The sequence below is a fragment of the Ranitomeya imitator genome, chromosome 1 (genome assembly GCF_032444005.1).
Source record: "Ranitomeya imitator isolate aRanImi1 chromosome 1, aRanImi1.pri, whole genome shotgun sequence".
In the NCBI taxonomy this organism is placed as follows: domain Eukaryota; kingdom Metazoa; phylum Chordata; class Amphibia; order Anura; family Dendrobatidae; genus Ranitomeya; species Ranitomeya imitator.
This window is the reverse complement of record NC_091282.1, coordinates 577,857,679-577,876,335: the sequence shown is the minus strand read 5'-3', so window position 1 is coordinate 577,876,335 and position 18,657 is coordinate 577,857,679. Positions and strand designations below refer to the sequence as shown.

Genomic DNA, 18,657 nt, shown 5'->3' with positions numbered 1-18,657 from the left:
TAGGATTCAACCGCTTGGCAGACTCGAGATAAGTCAAGTTCTTATGATCAGTCAAGACCACCACGCGATGCTTAGCTCCTTCAAGCCAATGACGCCACTCCTCGAATGCCCACTTCATGGCCAGCAACTCTCGATTGCCAACATCATAATGTCGCTCAGCAGGCGAAAACTTCCTGGAAAAGAAGGCGCATGGTTTCATCACCGAGCAATCAGAACTTCTCTGCGACAAAACAGCCCCCGCTCCAATCTCAGAAGCATCAACCTCGACCTGGAATGGAAGCGAAACATCTGGTTGACACAACACAGGGGCAGAAGAAAAACGACGCTTCAACTCTTGAAAAGCTTCCACAGCAGCAGAAGACCAATTGACCACATCAGCACCTTTCTTGGTCAAATCGGTCAATGGTTTAGCAATACTAGAAAAATTGCAGATGAAGCGACGATAAAAATTAGCAAAATTAGCAAAGCCCAGGAACTTTTGCAGACTTTTCAAAGATGTCGGCTGAGTCCAATCATGGATGGCTTGGACCTTAACAGGGTCCATCTCGATAGTAGAAGGGGAAAAAATGAACCCCAAAAATGAAACCTTCTGAACACCAAAGAGACACTTTGATCCCTTCACAAACAAAGAATTAGGACGCAGGACCTGAAACACCGTTCTGACCTGCTTCACATGTGACTCCCAATCATCCGAGAAGATCAAAATATCATCCAAGTATACAATCAGGAATTTATCCAGGTACTCTTGGAAGATGTCATGCATAAAGGACTGAAACACTGATGGAGCATTGGCAAGTCCGAATGGCATCACTAGGTACTCAAAATGGCCCTCGGGCGTATTAAATGCAGTTTTCCATTCATCGCCTCGCTTAATACGCACAAGATTATACGCACCACGAAGATCTATCTTGGTGAACCAACTAGCCCCCTTAATCCGAGCAAACAAATCAGATAACAGCGGCAAGGGGTACTGAAATTTAACCGTGATCTTATTTAGAAGGCGGTAATCTATACAAGGTCTCAGCGAACCATCCTTCTTGGCCACAAAAAAGAACCCCGCTCCTAATGGCGACGATGACGGGTGAATATGCCCCTTCTCCAAGGACTCCTTCACGTAACTCCGCATAGCGGCATGCTCAGGCACAGATAAATTAAACAGTCGACCTTTTGGGAATTTACTACCAGGAATCAAATCGATAGCACAATCACAATCCTTATGCGGATGTAGGGTATCGGACTTGGGCTCATCAAATACATCCCGGTAATCAGACAAGAACTCTGGGACCTCAGAAGGGGTGGATGACGAAATAGACAGAAATGGGACATCACCATGTACCCCCTGACAACCCCAGCTGGACACAGCCATGGATTTCCAATCTAACACTGGATTATGGACTTGTAGCCATGGCAACCCCAACACGACCACATCATGCAGATTATGCAACACCAGAAAGCGAATAACCTCCTGATGTGCAGGAGCCATGCACATGGTCAGCTGGGTCCAGTACTGAGGCTTATTCTTGGCCAAAGGCGTAGCATCAATTCCTCTCAATGGAATAGGACACTGCAAGGGCTCCAAGAAAAACCCACAACGCCTAGCATACTCCAAGTCCATCAAATTCAGGGCAGCGCCTGAATCCACAAATGCCATGACAGAATAAGATGACAAAGAGCAGATCAAGGTAATGGACAAAAGAAATTTTGACTGTACCGTACCAATGGTGGCAGACCTAGCGAACCGCTTAGTGCGCTTAGGACAATCAGAGATAGCATGAGTGGAATCACCACAGTAGAAACACAGCCCATTCTGACGTCTGTGTTCTTGCCGTTCAACTCTGGTCAAAGTCCTATCGCACTGCATAGGCTCAGGTTTATGCTCAGATAATACCGCCAAATGGTGCACAGATTTACGCTCACGCAAGCGTCGACCGATCTGAATGGCCAAAGACATAGACTCATTCGGACCAGCAGGCATAGGAAATCCCACCATGACATCCTTAAGGGCTTCAGAGATACCCTTTCTGAAAATAGCTGCGAGCGCACCTTCATTCCATTGAGTGAGTACGGACCACTTTCTAAATTTCTGACAATATACCTCTATCTCATCCTGACCCTGACACAGAGCCAGCAAATTTTTCTCTGCCTGATCCACTGAATTAGGTTCATCGTACAGCAATCCGAGCGCCAGGAAAAACGCATCAATATTACTTAATGCAGGATCTCCTGGCGCAAGAGAAAATGCCCAGTCCTGAGGGTCGCCACGTAAAAAAGAAATAATGATCCTAACTTGTTGAACTGAGGTTTCAAAGCCAGAAATAATTTACAATTATTTTTGAAACTCAGAAATTTAGTTCTATCTCCAAAAAACAAATCAGGAATAGGAATTCTTGGTTCTAACATAGAATTCTGAACCACAAAGTCTTGAATATTTTGTACTCTTGCCGTGAGCTGATCCACACATGAAGACAGACCTTTAATGTCCATCGCTATACCTGTGTCCTGAACCACCCAAATGTCTAGGGGAAAAAAAAGGCAAAACACAGTGCAGAGAAAAAAAATGGTCTCAGAACTTCTTTTTTCCCTCTATTGAGAATCATTAGTACTTTGGGCCTCCAGTACTGTTATGATAAGGTAATTCAGTACCACAATGGACATAGAAGTCAGAGCACATACAGTGACTGACAATAACCCAAAAACATAGAACGAGCTCTGAGACGTGGGAACTCTGCTGACCGCAATCCCTAATCATCTCCAACCACACTAGAGGCAGCCGTGGATTGCGCCTAACGCTCCCTATGCAACTCGGCACAGCCTGAGAAACTAGCTAGCCTGAAGATAGAAAATAAGCCTACCTTGCCTCAGAGAAATACCCCAAAGGAAAAGGCAGCCCCCACATATAATGACTGTGAGTTAAGATGAAAAGACAAACGTAGAGATGAAATAGATTTAGCAAAGTGAGGCCCGACTTTCTGAACAGAGCGAGGATAGGAAAGGTAACTTTGCGGTCAACACAAAACCCTACAAACAACCACGCAAAGGGGGCAAAAAGACCCTCCGTACCGACTAACGGCACGGAGGTACACCCTCTGCGTCCCAGAGCTTCCAGCAAGCAAGAAAAACCAAATAAGCAAGCTGGACAGAAAAAAACAGCAAACAAAATAACAAAAGCGGAACTTAGCTATGCAGAGCAGCAGGCCACAGGAACGATCCAGGAGGAAGCAAGTCCTATACTAGAACATTGACTGGAGGCCAGGATCAAAGCACTAGGTGGAGTTAAATAGAGCAGCACCTAACGACTTCCCCACATCACCTGAGGAAGGAAACTCAGAAGCCGCAGTACCACTCTCCTCCACCAACGGAAGCTCATAGAGAGAATCAGCCGAAGTACCACTTGTGACCACAGGAGGGAGCTCTGCCACAGAATTCACAACAGGGGTTTCAATGTTTAGGCACGTCAGTGGCTCTCCAAACGCAACATGGCGTCCCATCTCAATTCCACTCAATTTTGCATTGAAAAGTCAAATGGCGCTCCTTCCCTTCCGAGCTCTGCCATGTGCCCAAACAGTGATTTACCCCCACATATGGGGTATCAGCGTACTCAGGACAAATTGCACAACAACTTTTGGGGTCGAATTTCTTCTCTTACCCTTGGAAAAATAAAAAATTTGGGGCGAAAAGATAATTTGTATGAAAAAATATGATTTGTTATTTTTACGGCTCTGCATTATAAACTTCTGTGAAGCACTTGGTGGTTCAAAGCTCTCACAACACATCTAGATGAGTTCCTTAGGGGGTCTACTTTCCAAAATGGTGTCACATGTGGGGGGTTTCAATGTTTAGGCACATCAGTGGCTCTCCAAACACAACATGGCGTCCCATCTCAATTTCAGTCAATTTTGCATTGAAAAGTCAAACGGCGCTCCTTCTCTTCCGAGCTCTCCCATGCGCCCAAACAGTGGTTTACCCCCACATATGGGGTATCGGCGTACTCAGGACAAATTGTACAACAAATTTTATGGTCCATTTTCTCCTGTTACCCTTGGTAAAATGAAACAAATTGGAGCTGAAGTAAATTTTTTGTGAAAAAAAGTAAAATGTTCATTTTCATTTTTACATTCCAAAAATTCCTGCGAAACACCTGTGGTTTTGAGCACCTTGAGGGGTGCAGTTTTTAGAATGGTGCCACACTTGGTTATTTTCTATCATATAGACCCCTCAAAATGACTTCAAATGAGATGTGGTCCCTAAAAAAAAATGGTGTTGTAAAAATGAGAAATTGCTGGTTAACTTTTAACCCTTATAACTCCCTAACAAAAAACTTTTTCGTTCCAAAATTGTGCTGATGTAAAGTAGACATGTGGGAAATGTATCTTGTGTGACATATCTCTGTGATTTAATTGCATAAAAATTCAAAGTTGGAAAATTGCAAACTTTTCGAAATTTTCACCAAATTTCCGTTTTTTTCACATATAAATGCAGGTAATATCAAAGAAATTTTACCACTATCATGAAATACAATATGTCACGAGAAAACAATGTCAGAATCACCGGGATCTGTTGAAGCGTTCCAGAATTATAACCTCATAAAGGAACAGTGGTCAGAATTGCAAAAATTGGTCTGGTCATTAACGTGCAAACCACCCTTGGGGGTAAAGAGGTTAATGGGAAACTGCAGGTTTTCTGATAAATCTTTTGGAGTGTATGCTAAAGGACTATAGATAGATAGATTATATACTGTACTATACTACTGCACTGAACTGTGTATATACTGTATATAAATTGTTTTTTCTCCACTTAGAGAGCTACCCACGTGGTCGAATCCTGGGTGGAAGTGAGTCCCAACAGTTTAAACCTTTTATGGTTTCATTGCAAGTGGAAGGAAAACACTCATGCGGTGGACTGCTAATATCAGATGAGTGGGTGCTGAGTGCTGCACATTGTAAGCCAGAAAGGTATAACTTTACTAATTCAATTCTTAATCATGTTTTTCATAAATTTAAAGCAGGGGTGAGGAACTTCTGGTCCATGGGTCGATGTCCCTTTTTGTGGCACATTAGTAGATTTCACCATTGAAAATCTCTGGAATGTAATCAGGAAGGAAGATAGTTACAAGCCATCAAACAAAGAAGAACTGCTTAAATTTATGGACAAGGTGTGCATAAGGTCACCCAAAAGCAGTGTGAAAAACAGGTGGAAAGCATGCCAAGACGCTTGAAAGCTGTGATTAAAAATCATGGTTATTATTCAAAATATTGATTTCTGAACTCTTCCTGAGTTCTGAAAATTTCTCATTTTCAGAACAGGGCTGCCACTAGAAATTTCGGGGCCCCATACTGGCAAAATTTTCAGGGCCCCCTTGAGACTCCGCTCAGGCTCCACCCCAGCCCCACCTCCACGCTCCACCCCTCAAACTGTCCACAGTCCCACCTATCCACTCCACTTCTCACCTATCACACATTAACAGTTCCCATCACACATATAGCCGGCAGCTTTTGTTTTGGCCAAAAGATTTTTTAAGCCGCCACCATAACACGGTAGACACTTTTGGCCGGGCCCTATTCTACTGTAACCTATTAAATATTTGTTAAAATATGCAATACAATTTAGGTATATTTTTATTTATGATGATGTGTGCAAAACTGTAAAGCGCTGCGGAATATGTTAGCGCTATATAAAAATAAATATTTATTTATTTATCAATTTTTAAAATGACCAATAATATCACATACAAGGAACAAATACCACAACACCATGTCCAGACCACATATTACCACCAGTGACCGAATAATATCACATACAAGGAACAAATACCACCGCACCATGACCAGACCACATATTATCACCGCACCATGACCAGACCACATATTACCACCACATAGTGACTGAATACTACAATTCTGATCAGTAATAAAAAAAGCACCATACTATCACCATAAGTGCCAGTATTCACAGGAGATCTGTACTTAGTATGCAGTGTCTGTGTACAGATAATACAGTGGTCACTGGTGACATTATATACAGGAGCTCTGTATATAGTATACAGTGTATAGTGTCAGTGTATAGGTAACACTGACTCACCAGTGACGTCCAGGGGTGGATTAAGGGTAGCCAGGGCCCCGGGCTGTTCAGACACTGTGGGCCCCCGTGGTCATGTGACGGGGGTCATGTGACGGGGGTCATGTGACGGGGTCATGATATACCCGAACCAGATTATTCCAGAAAAATGGCCGGGCCCTACTCTACTGTAACCTATTAAATATTTGTTAAAATTTGCAATACAATTTAGGTATATCTTGACCAATAATATCACATACAAGGAACAAATACTACCGCACCATGACCAGACCACAAATTACAACCACAGTGATCGAATAATATCACATACAAGGAACAAATACCACCGCACCATGTCAAGACCACATATTACCACCACTTGGTGACCAAATAGCACATACAAGGGACAAATACCACAACACCATTTCCAGACCACATATTACCACCACATAGTGACTGAATACTACAATACTGATCAGTAATAAAACAAAACAAAACAAAACACAATACTATCACCATAAGTGCCAGTATTCACAGGAGATCTGTACTTAGTATGCAGTGTCTGTGTAGAGGTAATACAGAGATCACTGGTGGTATTATACACAGGAGCTCTGTATATAATGTATAGGTAATACAGTGATCACTGGTGACATTGTACACAGGACCTCTGTATATAGTATACAGTGTATAGTGTCAGTGTATAGGTAACACTGACTCACCAGTGATGTCTCTAGGTGAAGTCCTTTATCTTTCATCCAGCACAGGACACGTTTCTGCAGGAAATAACACAGTTATCACAAGCTCCGCTTGCAGAACACATTACTTAATTTTTCACAACTTCTACATTACACCACATGAAGAAAAAAGGCGATATAGTATCACTCTTCACAGTAACAGGACCGCCCCCCCCCCATTTAAAACAGTATACTCAAAAAATAAAATAAATACATCACTGCAGTAATAATATCCCTTAATTAGACCCTATGGTAATAATATTCCCCACCCTGGCCCCGTTTATCTCATTCCTTGCTCCAGCTATATGTTCTCGCGTCCTGCCCTCATGAGTATCCATTCTACCCCATATGATCTCCACATCATGTGGGCCCCCTCTCTTTGCCCACCGGGTTGGGGGCACACAAATGCCGGATTATAAGAGGGTCAATCTGTGCGGTAGCCCAGGGCCCCCCCACACCTCTGGGCCCTGGGCTACCGCCCATATTGACCCTCTTACAATCCGCCCCTGGTGACGTCTCTAGGTGAGCTCATTCATCTTTCATTCAGCACAGACCGCCATCACTTCATCCAGCCAGGACTCGTTTCTGCAGGAAATAGCACAGTTATCTCGAGCTCCGCTTGTAGAACACATTACTTAATGTTTCCCAACTTCTACATTACACCACATGAAGAAAAAAAGGCGATATAGTATCACTCTGCACAGTAACAGGACTGACCCCCCCATTTAAAACAGTATACTCAAAAAATAAAATAAATACATCACTGCAGTAATAATATCCCTTAATTAGACCCTATGGTAATAATATTCCCCACCCTGGCCCCGTTTATCTCATTCCTGGCTCCAGCCATATGTTCTCGCGTCCTGCCCTCATGAGTATCCATTCTACCCCATATGATCTCCACATCATGTGGGCCCCCTCTCTTTGCCCACCGGGTTGGGGGCACACAAATGCCGGATTATAAGAGGGTCAATCTGTGCGGTAGCCCAGGGCTCCCCCACACCACTGGGCCCTGGGCTACCGCCCATATTGACCCTCTTACAATCCGCCCCTGGTGACGTCTCTAGGTGAACTCATTCATCTTTCATTCAGCACAGACCGCCATCACTTCATCCAGCCAGGACTCGTCTCTGCAGGAAATAGCACATTTATCTCGAGCTCCGCTTGTAGAACACATTACTTAATGTTTCCCAACTTCCACATTACACCACATGATGAAAAAGAGGCAACATAGTATCACTCTGCACAGTAACAGGACTGCCCCCTCATTTAAAACAGTATCCTCAAAAAATAAAATAAATACGTCACTGCATTAATAATATCTTCAAATTAGTCCCTATGGTAATAATATTCCCCATCCTGGCCACCGTGTGTCCAATTCCTGGCTCCAGCCATATGTTCTCCCATCCTGTCCTCATGAGTATCCATTCTGCCCCATATGATCTCCCCATCCTGCCCCATCTGTCTCCATCGTATCCATCCTGCCCCATGATCCTGCACGATCTGTCTCCAATTCTGCCCCCAGTGTCTCCAATCATGCCCCCATGTCTGCAATCCTGCCACTTGTCTCCAATCATGCCTCCTGTGTCTCCATTCTGCCCCATCTGTCTCCAGTCATGCCCCCATGTCTTTCATCCTGCCCCGTGTCTCCAATCATACCCCGTATCTCCATTCTGCCCCTGTGTCCAGCATTCTGCCCCTGTGTCCAGCATTCTGCCCCTGTGTCCAGCATTCTGCCCCTGTCCAGCATACTGCTCCTGTGTCCAGCGTTTCTGCCCCTGTGTCCAGCGTTCTGCCCCTGTGTCCAGCATACTGCCCCTGTGTCCAGCGTTTCTGCCCCTGTGTCCAGCGTTCTGCGCCTGTGTCCAGCTTTCTGCCCCTTTGTTCAGCATTCTGCCCCTGTGTCCAGCATTCTGCCCCGAGCCCCCTACCCCGGATCGCCGCTCTCAAAAAAAAAAAAGAGTTCTTACCTGGCCGTGCTTCTGCGGCGGGCGAAGCTCACTTCCTCCATGCAGGTGAAGGACGCACTCGCCGGCGGCTGACAATGACGTCAGACGCTGGCGAAGTGCGACTGCGCACTGCGGCCGCTCAAGTCAGCTGCCAGCCTCAGACTGGTTGGCAGCGGCTGTTAACTATTGACGTGCGGGCACAGGCCCGCACGTCAATAGTGTGCCGCAGCGCCTGCAGGGGGGGCCCAGTGAGCAGATGAGATGGGGCCCGATGTGGGCCCCCTCTGCCCACCGGGCCCCATACGCCAGTCATGGCTGTAATGCCCTGATGGCAGTCCTGTTTCAGAAAATACCGTAAATACAAAATTTATTGCTTGGAACTTCGGAGACATGCTGTCAGTAGTTTATAAAATAAAATAACAATTTACATTTTACTCAAACCTATAAAGAGAAAAATAAGATAAACTGAAAAATTTGCAGTGGTGTCTTAATTTTTGCCAGAGCTGTATGTACAAGAGCAAATGAGTGATATTCAAACGTATACATGAAGCTTGTATAATGATATCTTGGAAATGAGGAAAGAGTAAAATAATTGCATTTATTCAGTGTTGAGAAGAGACATCTAAGGCCAGGATCACACATGCGAGAAACACGTCCGTGTGTCGCATGTGAAATCCCAGCTCTGGCGCCGGCACTTCGGAGCGTGCGGCCACATAGCAACACATGGAGCCGCACGCTCCGCTCTGGAGTGCTGGCGCCAGAGCTTGGGTTTCACATGCGAGACACGGACGTGTTTCTTGCATGTGTTATCGCATGTGTTATCGCCACGACAGCACCCACTGAGAGACTTTCAGAGATAGTTATTTGGAGGGGATTATCGTATTAAGAACTGATCTACCGAAACACAAGTCAGTGGAGGCAGATAGATCTAATCTATAGTGACTATAGAAGGTAGTAGGAGAAGACCAGGTTGCGGCCTTACATATGAGTTCTATAGGAACCTCTGCTCGCTCAGCCCAGGATGATGCTATCGCCCGGGTGGAATGTGCCTTCACAGCCTCAGGTGGATTCTCCCCTTTAGACGAATAGGCCAGGTATATCGCCTCCCGAATCCAACGGGATAATGTGCCTTTTGTAACACCAGATCCTTTCCTTTGACCCTGGAAGGAAACAAAGAGAGCCCTGCTCTTCCTCCAGGCGCTAGTCCTGTCTAGATAAGCTATTATAGCCCTTCTCACATCTAAAGTATGGTACTTTTCCTCCTCCTGATTTGTAGGGTTATTATAGAAAGAAGGAAGAAGGATTTCTTGAGACCTATGAAATTTAGTACACATTTTAGGTAGGTAGGAAGGGTCTGTTTTCAGGGCAATTCTATCTGGAAATATTGACATAAAGGGAGGATCTACTGATAGTGCCTGTATGTCACTTAAGGTACCGTCACACTAAACGATATCGCTAGCGATCCGTGACGTTGCAGCGTCCTGGCTAGCGATATCGTTCAGTTTGACACACAGCAGCGATCAGAATCCTGCTGTGATGTCGTTGGTCGCTGCAGAAAGTCCAGCACTTTATTTCGTCGCTGGACTTCCTGCTGACATCGCTGAATCGGCGTGTGTGACGCGCTTAGTAACCCGATGTTTACCCTGGTTACCATCCTAAAAGTAAAAAAAACAAACGCTTCCTACTTACCTTCCGCTGTCTGTCCTCCGGCGCTGTGCTTTCCTGCACTCACTGTGAGCACAGCGGCCGGAAAGCAGAGCTCACAGCCAGTACAGAGAAGCAGAGCGCCGGGGACAGACAGCGGAAGGTAGGTATGAAGCGTTTGTTTTTTTTACTTTTAGGATGGTAACCAGGGTAAACATCGGGCTACTAAGCGCGGCCCTGCGCTTAGTAACCCGATGTTTACCCTGGTTACCGGCATCGTTGGTCGCTGGAGAGCGGTCTGTGTGACAGCTCTCCAGCGACCAAACAGCGACGCTGCAGCGATCCGGATCGTTGTCGGTATCGCTGCAGCTTCGCTTAGTGTGACGGTACCCTTACCCTTCTTGCCGACACCAGAGCGACAAGAAGAGCAGTCTTGAGGGAAATACATTTAATGTGAGCTGAGTCTAGAGGCTCAAACGGGTGACCTGTCAAGGCTTCCAGGACCAAATTAATATCCCAAGGAGGTATCTGGGGAATCTGAACTGGTTCTGATCTCTGGCAGGCTGAAATAAATCTGGCTATCCACCTATCACCCGCAATGTTGTGACTATACAAGGCCCCTAGAGCAGAAACTTGTACTTTTAGAGTACTAACTGAAAGGCCTAAATCACGTCCTTTCTGAAGAAATTCTAGAATAGTAGAGACGGGAATTTCATTTGACAAGGCCGATGGATAGAGACTTAGAAATTTCTTCCACACTCTCACATATATGGATGTAGTGGATTTTTTTCTACTTGACAATAAGGTATTAATTACCGTATATACTCGAGTATAAGCCGACCCGAGTATAAGCCGACCCCCCTAATTTTGCCACAAAAAACTGGGAAAACTTATTGACTCGAGTATAAGCCTAGGGTGGAAATGCAGCATTTACCGGTGAATTTCAAAAATAAAAATAGATCATTATTTCCCCATAGCTGTGCCATATAGTGCTCTGCACCGTTCATATTTCCCCATAGGTGTGAACCATATAGTGCTCTGCACCGTTCATTGTGCCCCCTAGCTATGCCATATACGGTGCTCTGCACCGTTCATTGTGCCCCCTAGCTATGCCATATACGGTGCTCTGCACCGTTCATTGTGCCCCATTGCTGTGCCATATACGGTGCTCTGCACCGTTCACTGTGCCCCATAGATGTTCCACATAAATTTGTGCCGCCGCTGCCGCAATAAAGAAAAAAAACCACATACTCACCTCCCTTGATTGCAGCTCCCGGCGTCTCGTTCCGGCGCCTCCATCTTCCCGGCGTCTCTGCTCTGACTGATCAGGCAGAGGGCGCCGCGCACACTATATGCGTCATCGCGCCCTCTGCCTGAACAGTCAGAGAGCAGAGACGCCGGGAAGATGGAGGCGCCGGCCGGGAAGATGGATCGGCGCCCGGCGGCTGGAACGAGGACAGGTGAATATGCTATACTCACCTAGTCCTGGCGATCCTCGCGCTGTCCCCTCCTGTCTTCGGTGCCGCAGCTTCTTTCTCTATCAGCGGTCACCGGCACCGCTGATTAGAGAAATGAATAAGCGGCTCCGCCCCTATGGGAGGTGGAGCCGCTTATTCATTTCTGTAATGAGCGGTCCCACGTGACCGCTGAAGAGAGGAAGAAACTGCAGCGCCGAAGCCCGTGGGACGGCAGGGACAGCGCGAGGATCGCTGGGACTAGGTAAGTATACCTCAGCGCCCTCACCCCCTCACCCGCCGACCCCACCGCTACCGTGACTCGAGTATAAGCCGAGGGGGGCACTTTCAGCCCAAAAATTTGGGCTGAAAATCTCGGCTTATACTCGAGTATATACGGTACTTTATCAGAGAAGCCTCTTAGTTTTAACAGCTGCCTCTCAAATTCCAGGCTGTCAACCGTAGACCCTTCACATGAGGGTGGTTGAAGGGCCCCTGGAAGAGAAGATCCTGATCCTCTGGGAGAATCCATGGATCTGAGATGGACATGGCTCTGAGCAGGGAAAACCATGGTCTCTTTGGCCAAAATGGGGCAATCAGGATTATATTTGCTCTGTCCTCCCTTATCTTCCTGATTACTGTTGGAAGAAGAATCCATGGAGGAAAAGCATATGCTTTCTGAAATGTCCATGGAACCTGAAGGGCATCGAGAATATCAGGATTGTCGGTCCGGAACATTGAAGCAAATCTTTTTAACTGCCTGTTGTCTCTTGTAGCGAAGAGATCTATATCGGGTATACCCCATTTCACGGTTATCATTTTGAAAATTCGATGATTTAGAACCCACTCCCCTTGGTGGAGGGTATGACGACTGAGGAAGTCCGCTTTTGAGTTGTCCACTCCTCTGACATGTAGCGCTGACAGGGACAGAAGATGTTCTTCGGCTATAGTTAGAATGTCTTCGGCTATAGACATGAGAGTTCCTGATTTTGTTCCTTGATGATTGATATAAGCCACTGATGTCATGTTGTCTGACAGAATTCTGGTATGTGTCCCGTGTAGCTGCGGAAGGAATTCACATAGAGCATGATAGATACCTTTAAGCTCTCTTATATTAGAAGAGTTGTCTGACTCCGCAACTGACCATAGTCCTTGGACTAGGTGGTCTCCTAAATGTGCTCCCCAACCACTAGGACTGGCATCCGTATATATTGTGTTTGAGGGTTTAATTACCCAGGGGACCCCACTAACCAAGTGTTCTGGTTCTAGCCACCAGTTCAGAGATTGGATTACCTCACCAGAAAGGGAAATTTTACCGTCTAAACGACCTTGTGATTTTACCTCTTCATGTAAAATTGCGTACTGTAAACGTCTCGAATGGAATTGAGCCTATGGAACAGCTGGGATACATGACGTGAAGGAGCCAAGAAGGGACATGCCTTCTCTCAAAGAAATTAGAGGTTTATCTATTACAGACTGAACCTTATTTCTAACTGTTATTTGTTTAGTTTCCGGGAGGAAACATCTCTGGCTTATAGAATCTAATATAATCCCCAGAAAAATTTGCCGAGTTGTTGGGAATAGCCTAGATTTTTCCCAGTTTATTAACCACCCTAACCCCTGTAGAGATGAAATCATATTACACAATCGTTGCTGACATTGTGAAGGGGAATTTCCTACTACCAAAAGGTCGTCTAGGTATGGAATTATGAGGGTGTATTTTAACCTTAGGTATGACATCACCTCCGCCATTAATTTAGTGAATACTCTTGGAGCTATTGATAGTCCAAAGGGCATTGCGGCGTACTGAAAGTGCCGTATACACCCATTTAATACAATCGCCACGCGGAGATATTGTTGATGTTCTATATAGATTGGTAGATGGTAATACGCATCTTTAAGGTCAAGCACCATCATAAAGCAATGGGGAAACAGGAGTTTTATGGTGGACCGGATAGACTCCATTTTAAAGGTTTGATTTTCTAAGAAGATGTTCAACTTTTTAAGGTTTATAATGGTTCTGAATGATCCATCCGGTTTTGGAATCAAAAATAAAGGGGAATAGAATCCCTTTCCCTCCTGAAGGAATGGAACTTCGACCAAAACTCCCTTGGATAGAAGATTCATTACTTCCTGCTCCAATGCCTCCTGCTGCCACTGAGACTTTAAAGAAGTCAATAGAAATGAGTCCGGAGGGACTTGGGAAAATTTTAATTTTAAGCCAGAGGTGATGAGGCTATTTGCCCAAATATTTGACTTTATCGCTCGCCACTGATTTGAGAAGGAGGACAATCTATCTCACACAGGTAGATCTGCTCTAACGGGGTTTGTCTTCAACTTTGAAAGGGCGCTTCCCAAAGAATGCACCTCTTTGTTTGGTGTCCCTTGTGGCCCAGCGGTCTTGGTTCTTAAAATCCTTCCTTTAATTAAACTTTCGGAATGCTCTCCTATAGAATGGAAGGTAATTATTATTATTAGGGAAGCCCTTTTTTCTTTCTCCCGCTTTGGTTAGGGTCTCGTCCAGTTTAGTACCAAACAGGTACTCACCCTGACATGGGAGGCCACACAATTTGGATTTTGTTTGGGGATCACCCTTCCAGCCCTTAAGCCACAGGGCCCTACGTGCTGCATTCGTCAGTCCTGCCGACTTGGCTGCCAGGCGTATGGAGTCAGCAGATGAGTCCGCCAGGAAAGCTGTAGCACCCCTAATTAGGGGTATAGAGGATAACAATTTTTCTCGAGAGAGACCTCCTTTCAGTCCTTCCTCCAAGTCACTTAGCCAGACTAGCTTGGACCTAGCGGTGCATGTAGCCGATATAGCCGGTCTAAAAGCCCCCGTAGAAGTCTCCCAGGCTCTTTTTAAAAGCGAGTCGGCTTTACGGTCCAGTGGATCTTGTAATGAGCCCGAATCCTCCACAGGCAGCAAGGATTTTTTGGATGTGGACGCCACTGCCGCGTCTACCTTCGGGGCTTTTGACCATGCAGAGAACTCTTCATCATTGAAGGGATAACGCCTTTTTGAAGATGGTGGCAATCCCCTTTGCCCCTGGCTTTCCCACTCTTTTTTGACTAAATTTTTCATTGCTGCTATTACCGGAAAGGAGGGCCTTTTCCTTTCAGATAGACCAGCAAACATTATGTCTTGCTGTGTTCTAGGGACCTTAGAATCCTCGATGCCCATGGTGTTACAAACGGATTTCACAAGGTTATCAATACTATCACTGGGAAAGCATGTATCTTGATCCTCGTCTGAGGAAACATATTCCTGGGATTTATCAGAGTCTGCATTCTCTATATCAGAAGACTGGTCAGATATAGGGGAAACGTATCCCCTTTTTCCCTTAGTACGCGGTTCCTTGTCCGAACTATGCAGGGCTCGTAATTCTTCCCTAATCATGACTCTAATGTCTTCTGATTTAACTGAGGCTTCCTCCCATAAGGTAGTATCAATGCATGGTTTACAAAGCCTCTTAGTGTGACTATCCGGAAGGGGCTGGAGACATAACGCACACTGTTTGTGTTTCGTTTTTTCAGTTCTTTTTGCCTAGGATGTATAGAGGGAAAGGGAACAATAATCAGCTTAGTGGGGTAGATGCACACTCACCCAGTGAAGCTGTCTGTCAAGGTATCGGCTGATTAGGAGGAGACTGAGGCACAAGCAGAGGAACAGCTCGATCTGACTTGCTCTTCCTAGAAGATCCGCTCTGTCTAGAGCGACTGCTGCTGGCATGGCTGCGTGGAGTGGTAGCGGTGACTTCCACGGAAGACATCGCAGGGTCCTGCGCAGAATCCATATTGGACCCTGGATTGTCAGCGCTGGCGTCCTTTTCACATGGGGGCCACCATCTTCTTCCTATTGAACCCGGAAGTGCTAACCACCTCCGGGTCGCGGCCATATTCTATGCGCCTGCGCTGCCACCGGCATCAGCGCAGGCGCCGTCTCCCTCCTCCATTACCCCGGAAACTTACCTGCACTTCCGGGGGAACACACTGGGGCTCCATGCTGCCTGAGCATCCGCCGAGGACGGCGCAACGCTCCCTGCCGCAGCGCTTACTCCCCGCAGACAATCCGGATGGTACCTCGTGAGCCAGCAACCGCCCGTCCTGGTCTCACGGCATCTGCCAGAAGAGGGGGGAAACTGAGCCAGGACCCCCGACGCTGCTTCCAGCCCTGGAGCCCTTGCCGTCCTCAAAGGTAAACTGCGCAAGCGGCGTCCAGGCTGGGCATCCTCTTCTCCGTGGATTTTCCCGTAGGAACAGGAAACCAAACTGTGGGAGTGAGGGGGACCGCCCCTTTTATCTCTCCGTAGGGTTTCCTGTTCCTAGGGGTGGATCCCCTCTCTCAGTGGGTGCTGTCGTGGCGAAGAGAAAAATTATGTAAATATGTAAAGTTCTTTTATAAATGTTTGGCCAAGTTGATTGATAGCCAATACACCCCATCTCCTTTATGTCCATTATTATTTCCTGTCCTTTTCATTTCCTATAATTTCTCATTTCTCAATTGAATTTCATGGGCATGTTTTTTATTCAACTGTAACTATTACTTTACTGATAAATCCTCTGCAGTTCCAGATATAGGGCTCAGCTCTTATCTCTGAAGCAAGGTGAATAGAGATCAGCGAACCTTTCAAGGTTCGGTTTGGTTCATCAAATGCACCTGAACCCCACTGAATTCTATGGGAGGCAAAACTAAACACATAGACAACACCTTAAGGAGGGCCAAAAAGCTTCCCAAACAGCTCAAATTAGAGGCAGACAACAGGAAAAGTGTCATAAATTGACCCCGAGTACAAATAGTATACTTACGCAGCATGGATGCATGGGACAAGGCTTGGAACAGCATTTCTAGTTGAAACATTGATCAGTAACAGGTGGATGAGTGAAAGGTGTAGGTAGGCCTGGTGCTCTGCCAAATTCAGGAAACACACATCAAGGAGACCCAGCGTACAGTCCAAACATTTCCAAAAGTTAGGGGCAGACACCAGGAAAAGTGGCATCAATTGACCCACAGTAGAACATTTTATATTGGCACAGAAGTGATCAGCCATGGGCTATGCATAAGGTATAAGAGTTTGGGTAAGCAGTTAAGAGCTTTGAATTGAAGTTCCAAATAAGACGACGTGGGTGAGGGAGCAGTGTAATTCTTCTTTGCTGGGAACCCTGATACCTCAGGTAACAGCTCAAACTGTTTTTTTCCCAGCCACACTCAGGTGGTACAAATATCAGCTTAGTAAAGTGTAATGCTAGCACTCAGACTAGTTGGCGCGAGTGAGGATTGTGGTCCCACTGTGCCACAAACCAGACTTACCCTGGAGTGGCATGACTAAGCAGCTACCTTGGTGTTCGCTGGAACCACTAGTGGTGAGGTTAGGCTTGTGCGGCAGTAGCTGCCAGGTAACACTCCAGGGTGGATGTTATGACGCGGTAGTTTAGGAGCAACATGGAACGAGCTCTGAAGGAAGTGGTAACTGTACTGACCGCAGTCCCTAAGCTCAATACAACACTAGAAGTAGCCGTGGAATGCTCCTAACTCTACCTAGGCATCTCGTCACAGCCTAAGAGCTAACTACCCCTAAAGATAGAAGCAGGAAAACTATCTTGCCTCAGAGAAAATCCCCAAAGGATAGATTAGCCCCCCACAAATAATGACTGTGAGTGGAGAGGGAAAAGACATACACAGAATGAAACCAGGATGAGCACAGGAGGCCAGTCTAGCTTGATAGATAGGACAGGATGGAATGCTGTGCGGTCAGTATAAAACACTACAAAAATCCATGCAGAGTTTACAAAAAATCTCCACACCTGACTAAAGGTGTGGAGGGTAAATCTGCTTCCCAGAGCTTCCAGCCATATTCCATGGAAATATGCGTCCAGGGCCTCTCAGGGACCGGCAAAGGCAAAAGCAACCCACTAGCGCGGGAACAGCAAGGCTTGGCTCGGGCGCAAGTCCCACAGGATTGCACAAAAGCACGGACATCGCGCGACAAGGACGGCCACCAAAAGGACCTAGCAACCAAATCTCTGGTACCAAAAATCCCAGGATGACCAGCCAACACTGAACAATGAACCTCAGAAATTACCTTACTTGTCCATCTATCAGAAACAAACAGCTTCCCCACAGGACAGCGGTCAGGCCTATCAGCCTGAAATTCCTGAAGCACCTGCCGCAAATCAGGAGAGATGGCAGAAAGAATCACCCCTTCATTAAGAATGCCAACCGGCTCAAGGACTCCAGGAGAATCAGGCGAAAAACTCCTAGAGAGGGCATCAGCCTTAACATTCTTAGATCCCGGAAGATACGAGACCACAAAATCAAAACGGGAGAAAAACAGGGACCATCGAGCCTGTCTAGGATTGAGCTGCTTGGCCGACTCGAGGTAAATCAGATTCTTATGATCGGTCAGGACCACAACTCAAACGCCCACTTCATAGCCAACAACTCCCGATTGCCGACATCATAATTGCGTTCCGCAGGCGAAAAATTTCTGGAAAAAAAGCACACGTTTCATCAAAGAACCATCAGACTCCCTCTGAGACAAAACGGCCCCTGCCCCAATCTCAGAAGCGTCGACCTCAACCTGAAAAGGAAGAGAAACATCCGGCTGACGCAACACCGGGGCAGAAGTAAATCGGCGTTTAAGCTCCTGAAAGGCCTCAACAGCCGCAGAGGACCAATTCGTCACATCCGTGCCTTTCTTCGTCAAATCAGTAAGGTGCTTAACCACACTGGAAAAGTTGGCAATGAAACGGCGATAGAAATTAGCAAAGCCCAAAAATTTTTGAAGGCCCTTCACAGATGTGGGTTGGATCCAGTCATGAATA

The 18,657-nt window shown here is 46.2% G+C and overlaps 1 protein-coding gene across 1 annotated transcript in view; it reads left to right on the top strand.

Moving 5' to 3' along the window:
* The window catches only part of LOC138680117 (serine protease ami-like), a 151,287-nt gene that overhangs the window by 35,143 nt on the left and 97,487 nt on the right, over positions 1–18,657 (top strand). Inside the window, exon 2 of the mRNA XM_069767851.1 lies at positions 4,799–4,952. Within this exon, the coding sequence (XP_069623952.1) occupies positions 4,799–4,952 (154 nt within the window). The remainder of the gene's footprint in view (positions 1–4,798; positions 4,953–18,657) is intronic.